Below are 7524 nucleotides of genomic sequence, written 5' to 3' on the forward strand. Positions count from 1 at the left end.
ACACAGTTTCTCACCTCCTCCTCCTTCTCCTTCCACAATTCCATTTGCCCGTGACATGACAGTGTCACAGTGACAGCCAAAATTGGCTCATCTATCTATCACCTGTCAATTGTGTGGTTAGCTGAACATTATCATCATCATCAGCAGCAGCAGCAGAAGGTTAAATTACTATACTGTTTGGGGGTGTGTTAAAAAAGACAACACAGGACTACTAGAAATTTACAGAGATGATGGGGGGAAAGAAAGATCATGTCTTGTTGTTCTCATGAATAGAAGATTCTCTCTGCAGTGTTGTTGGCTTATCATCCTCACACACCAGTATTGCTGCTGCAGGGACAAAAGAACCACAAGTACATACATCCACAGACCACACACACCCTCTGGATTTTTCTTCACCTCAAACAATGGACACATTTTTCACATACATGTGTAAGTGGTAGTACTTACTAACCTGAATCACTCAATTAGCTCCACTAATTCTGGATCAGCAGCCTAAACACAATGTCAGAATTCAGTTAAAATTTGGCAGATCTTTGTTTGTTCTTGGGTCCACCCCAAGTGTTATGCCATTTGTCACAATGTTACCTATAGTTCTTTCCCTGTGTGGTTCAAATAAATTTGAGGCAAATTTGGCACAAGAACCAAGGCTCAATGAACAGAGAGAAACATCAGAAGAGGAATTTGAGCATGTAAATCTTAGAGCTGTGAATTTAACTATACTTAATAAATAATTAACAAGATCTCCGGGAATTTCTCTTACAACTCCTTTCTCCTTTTTTCCCCATTTCACCTATAAATAATTCTACAGTTTCTTCTTCACACAAACCTTCTAAAAAAAGAAGAAAAAAGAACTAAAAAAATAAAACAACACATTATTTGCACCAGAAATTAATTATACCATGGCCGTGGGAACCATGCAAGAACCAGAGGAGAGAGAGAGGAAGAAAAAAAAAGTGGCAGAGAAGGAAGAGAAGATCACAAGAACTCCAAGAATTCACCGAGGAAGTGGATGGATCGAACCATGGAGCCCCATAATTTACGCCCAATTGTGCTGCTCCGGCGGCGGCGGCGATGTGTGGGTGGGTAGAGATCATCATCAGCCGGCGCGGATCCGCTTCTTGGGCGGCAGCGACCGGAACACGGCGGCGAGGTCGCGCTGCACGGGGAAGAACACCAGCGTCGACGGCGACGACGACGGCGGCGGCGACTTCCTCTTCGCCGTCCGCGCCGGCTTCCTCGGCGCCGGCGGGCACACGGTCGGCGCACGCAGCCTGCTCTCCTCCGACGTCGGCGTCGTCGGCTCCTCCTCCTCCTCCTTCTTCAGAGGCGCCCTCGCTTCGTCGGACGGCGCCGGCGAGGCCGTTGACGACGACGTCCGCGCAGGCGGCGGCGGCGGCGGCGCCGTCGTCTTGATCGGCGGCAGCGGCGGGAGGACGAGGTCGCCGGGCGGCGCGGCGGCCGGGGAGCTCATCTGGGCGCGCGAATTCTTGGCTCGCGTGTGGGAGATCAAGGCGTGGTTGAGTGCAAGGGAGGCGAGGCGAGAGGAAGGAGAAGACAAGCGAGGGCGAGAGGCGGTAGCGCCATGGCTGTTAAATAGTCGCCCAAGAGAGAGAAGGGAAAAGAGAAAAAAAAGTTAAAACGGTTTTTACATGGGGTGAGTTAATTAGTTAATTGATTAATTACTGCATGCGCGCCTTTTTGCTGGTGCCTGTTAGAAAAAAAAGGAACAAATAAATGGAGTGGAAATTGGTGTTTTATTTTTTCCACTATCTGATTGGAGAATTTGGAGTGGTGAGATGTGATGCAGGAGGGGATTTGTAAGGTCTTTTGTGTGTGGTTTTATTATTGGGTTATTTGGAGATGTAAAGAGGTTTTAAATTGTCCATTATACTGTTGGAATATTTTAAAGTTACTTTTTAAAAAGATTGAATTGTGCTCTTGTTTTACTCTCCAATATTTCATCTGAAAATGTTTACTTTTAGACGATGACATTTCCTTTTCGTTAGCAAGATAACTGGATGATGCAACGCAATGGTGCACTGGTATGGTAGTACTACGATACACAAATGTTAAAGCTGCAATTTGTTATGTCGGAAATTCCTCTTATGTAGAAAAATATGGAACTTTTTAAAACTTAAATAAGTGATATTTGCCTTGTGATTAAATATCACCATTTATGTTCTACATTCATATCTTCGTGTGCAAGTTTTGCATACTCGCTATGTTTGTGTCTTTGTGGTAAACACATTTTTTCCCTTTCAAATTACTTATGGCGATGTAATCTAAAGCCTACCACTCAGAGAGAACATTGAACCTTTCCAATTAGGCTCATCTAAATTGAGTCTGTTATTTGGATGTCGTGGACTCTTAAGATGCAATAACATAATTAAATGGATTTAACACTATTTATAAGAATAAAGCATTACCACATAGAGAGGTTTTTAATTATGATAAATATGCCAGCCAAAATAAGTTATTAGTTGGTAGGAGCATAAAGAGAACTTTTTTTTTTCATATGGTTAGCATGAAACCAACATTGAAGCATGCATATCATGAGATTTTGTTCTCTCACATAGGAAAGCATGAACATTTGGCTACATTCTCAACCCCCTCATGCCTGTGGTGTGGAGCATGCATGAACATTGCTACATTGATGCAAACACATCCTTTTGCCCCTAGCCTTATGGTGAAACCCAATGATAATATCTTGTGAGAGACAAGAGAAAACACATAGAGGCAAGCAAGCAAGTAGGGCAGGCAATGATGGTGTGAGGGAGAACAATAATTATAACAGAGTGGTATGGTAAACCAAAAAGGCACACACCTTGCATGCAACACAAGGTAAGGTAGTACTGTACAAAAAGAGATTGTGAGATGGAAACTGCAAAAGGGGTTGCTTGGAAGCAGCATATTTGCATGGTTTGTGTGGTTGCATCAACCCATCAACAAACACCTTAACAGCTTGGAATATATGGTGGTTGGCTGCAGTACTTGCATGCAATACACTGTGTGTATGTGTGTGCTTCTAGCAGATCTAGTAGGGTTGGGCATAAAGCAAAATACAGCAAAGAGAGGAGGAAAAATTTTTTGCAAAGGATTATGCAAGGTTGGCACTTGCAAGAAGCTTGCAGCCTAGTACTGGTATCTGTTAAAGAACACACCGACGATTTGGGCTTCTGCTCTGCTCTGATCAAACCAAATCTTAGCATGAGGTCATACTTCTCTGTGTGTGGGGTCCCTGCATATATGGTAAAGATTTTATCTCTTTCTTTAAAAGTTGAAAAATGGGTGGTCTTAATTGTAATTAGTTTGTGGACTTAGCAATTGCATGCTAATTGAGACGTAGTGGAGGGAATACTAGTATTATCTCTTCGTTTTGTTTTTCTTCAAATCTTGCAGACTAGTATTATTGTAGTAGATTGGACTAATTTGGAGTAGGATTTGCGTAGAAGCAAGCCTCTCTATGAATAAAGACAGGCCGGTGATGTAGAGCCAACAAATCCACTAGTAGTGCATGGTAGTCTACTTTCTTTTCTTCTTCTTTTTATTCTTTTTTTTTAAGAAGACGAAGAAGATGCATTTGATGACACACTATATATCAATTCAGAAAGGAAAATTCACAGCTCCTTTTCTTTTCTTTTGTTTTTTGCATTCTAGCTGCACTAATAACACTCCTACAACTTGGAGTAATTAACTTAAACAAACTAACTATAAACAGATTTTTTTTTTCTTCTTTAGCTAACTGATGTTGCTTGCAGTGAAATGCATGCGGCAATGCCTTTCTTTTGTTAACTTTATCTCTGTCAAGAAAACGACGAGGATATGTGTCTGGAGGAGAAAACTTTACCCTCCAATTGTGAAAAAATTACATTGGGATGCCACTGGCTTGGATGAGAAGGGAAGTGAGGACCAGATCTCTCAATTCCTTCCATCCGGCCCACACCAATGCAGGGTTGGTTGGACACAACAAAGGCTAGTGAGTGATGCCACATGGGATCAGTAGCTTGGCTTCTTCCAAGCCTTCAATTTTTAAAAATTTAATTCTAGCCTTTCCAAATTCTAATTAATAGCCCAATTAATTAACCAGTTTTTTTTTGCTTTGACACCCTTTGGCATTGATTATTCATCAAGTCACCATTTATGATAAGGGGAAAAAAAAATGGGCCATGCTTTTTTCTGACCGGAATTCATTGGCTTGTATATCCAGCTTGTGCTTGCTTGCTCTCAATTAAAACCTTCCAATAGTTTAGCAATTCAAGTGTCGTACCGTGCATGTTGTGTGCATTACTATATGTTGTGGGGGCATATTGGCATTGATCCTCCAAGCCTGAATCCAGCGATATACTGCAAGGTTTTTTTTTTTGCCCGCTAATATATTAGCTGCATTTTTATTTCATATGTCCTAATTTTATATTATATAAGTCATTTTGATTTCTTTACTTATTAAATTTTTTTTATGTTTAATTAAGTTCATAAAAATTTAGCAACATCTATAATACCAAATTAGTTTAAATAAATGTAACATCGAATATACTTGATAATATGTTTGTTTTATATTAGAAATATTGCTATATTTTTTGTAAATTTGATTAAACTTAAAAAAGTTTGATTACGAAAGAGATTATAATACGATGGAACAGAGATATGAGAAAATTCAGATTTAACAAAAATTTTCATATTATAACCTGCCCTTTTAATTTGATTGTACATATATATGGTTCTTTGTTTTGTTTTTGTAAAGCTGGCTCACATGCAGCATGATGACTTAATACGGATCTCCACTTTGTGAACATGCATAATCTTTCTGTCGAACGGTGCATAACCAATTATTATTTTAGTATCCAAGATGGGGACTAATACAAAAAGTTAATGATAATTATTAATTTATTATATTTATAGTTTTATGAACTAATGAGAATGAGAATATATATATTACAAAGGTGAGGTGAGGTGGGCCCACATGCAGTCGCATTCTCATGTGGGTATGGATATCATGTGGGGCCATGTGCATACGTGACAATCATGGGCTGCCCTATGCGTCTCATTTGTCTTTCCATTGCAAGGATCCAATGCTCATGGCACGTACAACACACTTTATAATTAATTAAATAAAATCGCCAGATAGATTAAGTGGACCAAAAAAAGAGTTATTTTTATATTGGTATATATATAAAGAACCCAACCTAATTATATGGGTTCATGTGTCACTTCACATTTCATTTCAAAAAAATAAAATAAAATAATATATCAGTTTGTTGGTAAGGTGAAACTTCTCTTTTCGATGGATCGATCACTACAAAGGATCTGGGGAAATGTACGGCCGAGAATTAACGGCAGAGATCACGTGAATTTTGCAGCAGAATTTCTGACATATTTGCATGAGGCTAGCTACCAGTTGGTTCGTACGTATTTCATACCTACACGGTATAATCAGCAACAGCAGCGATACTGTATGCCCATGCGCCTAACATTTATACGCGATGAGCTAAACTAGCTACCATTTTGTTCTCACTGAACTAATGCAAATGTACTATGTTAGTACCATGCATTTAGTTGGGTTTTTTTTTTTTACTGTCTTGCTGTTGGTATACATTCAGATTTTTTACGCTTGGTATTTCTAAATTACCCGAGTTTGATATAGCATATTTACCGACATCGAATTAGTAAAAATGTGTATATTGTTACAATACTAATGGGTAAAGAAAATATTAGATTTCTATGTGCAGAGAATGATGAACATAAAGGTGTTTGGAGGAGATTCTACCATCTGCAATTTTTTCTATAATCTTCGGCTCTCACAATTGTCAAGTACTTATATGTATTTTGGTAATTTATAATTGTAAAATTTAGAAAATGAGTTAGAAAGTAGAACCCAGCTGAAGATGCAAATCTAACTTTTCATATTCTCGCCGCTAGATACTTACCTATTGGTTATTAAAATCTCAAGTTCTCCAAACAAAACCAAATTTGCCTCTCCTTTTTTTTTCTTTTGTCTCTCAGTGTATCCATTAATTAATTATTTATTGTGTGCATTACAGATTTGTAGGTATAGACATATCAGTGCGACAGTGCGAGAATTGCACTGCCTGTGAAGATGGACACAGCACATATATGTTATACATAGTGAATCGATTTTTACGAGGTGCACAACAAAACCGTTACGTGCATGGTGGCTTTCGATATGATATATGGACCACCTGCAGTACAAACGCAAAGAAGAATGCAGCTATTTCCTGTTCATTGGTTGCACTGCGTAAACTGCAGCAGTAGCTTTAGCTGCATCTGCCTGCGCATGCAGCAAACTACTGCGACACTGCACTGCCATCGTGCATGCATGCTCGATCATAAATTACAGTAAGAATTCTCCCACCGTACGTGACACATCTTGTGTCGTGTGGATCGATCTACATTCAAAAGTAGTATAATTGGATTTGATATTGTAATTAATCCACGTTTGTGTTTTCATAAATGAAATTATCTCTAGAATAGATACTAATTCAATGGCGGGTCCAGAAATTTTTTAGAGCATGAGCAAACACACGCATAAACAAATTAACATAGGCCGTGTTTAGTTTCCCCCCTATTCCACTGGTAGAGAAACCATCTTTGGTCGGTCGACCCAAATCCACAATAGTCCCGCTTCCATTAAAAACCGGGACTAAAAATGATTTTTAGTCCCGGTTAATAAGAGGAAGATCTTTAGTCCCGGTTGTTGTTACTAACCAGGACTAAAAATCATCTTTAGTCCCGGTTGGTAACTCCAACCGGGACTAAAGTTCATTTTTAGTCCCGGTTGATTCCATGTCAGGCCGTGTCAGGGCCCTATGATCTTTAGTCCCGGTTAGTAACACCAACCGGGACTAAAAACCTATTTTTAGTCCCGGTTGGTGTTACTAACCGAGAATAAAAATCAAAACACACTATATAATCTATAGTACCGATCCTCTTTTCCCGTCCACACAACAAACTCCTCCCTCTATCTCTTTTTTTTTCCTCTCTAACTTCTTATCTCTTTCCTTATCTCTAACTCCCCTCCTCTCCTTCCTTTTTTCCTTCACCACAGTGCAGGCGGCCGGCGCGGAGGCGGCGACGCGGGGGGCCGCGCGGCGGCGGCGGTTGGCGGCCGGCGCGGCGGCGTGGGAGGCCGCGCGGCGGCGCCGGGGGCCGCGCGGAGGCGGCGGCTGTGGTGAGCGGCCGCTCGGCGGCGACCGGCACGGCGCCGGCCGGCCAGCGCGGAGGGGAGGAGGGGAGGCGGCAGTGGCCGCCGGCCGGATTTTTTTTTTTGAGATGTGAATCTGTGATGTATTTTTGTGTGAGATGTGAATCTGTGATGAATTTTTTAGAACCCTGTGATGTAATTTTTTTAAGAGTTTGTGATGTATTTGGAGATGATTTGTTCGAGGATTTGGAGATGTTCTGTAATATGTGATGATTTGGATATGGGAGGGGATGGTGTGAAATCAATATTCAATATTAAAAGTAGAAAAAAAAGAAAAAATATCTTTAGTCTCGGTTGGTGTTATC

The 7524-nt window shown here is 40.4% G+C and overlaps 1 protein-coding gene across 1 annotated transcript; it reads right to left on the reverse strand.

The window, feature by feature from the left end:
- Positions 1 to 680: 680 nt before the first annotated feature.
- LOC127781466 (proline-rich receptor-like protein kinase PERK9) lies at positions 681 to 1570 on the reverse strand. Its single transcript, XM_052308419.1, has one exon. The coding sequence runs from the start codon at positions 1469 to 1471 to the stop codon at positions 1097 to 1099; it is 375 nt and encodes a 124-aa protein (XP_052164379.1). The 5' UTR covers positions 1472 to 1570; the 3' UTR covers positions 681 to 1096.
- Positions 1571 to 7524: the final 5954 nt, after the last annotated feature.

This window comes from Oryza glaberrima, chromosome 8, assembly GCF_000147395.1.
Source record: "Oryza glaberrima chromosome 8, OglaRS2, whole genome shotgun sequence".
Classification (NCBI taxonomy): Eukaryota; Viridiplantae; Streptophyta; class Magnoliopsida; order Poales; family Poaceae; genus Oryza; species Oryza glaberrima.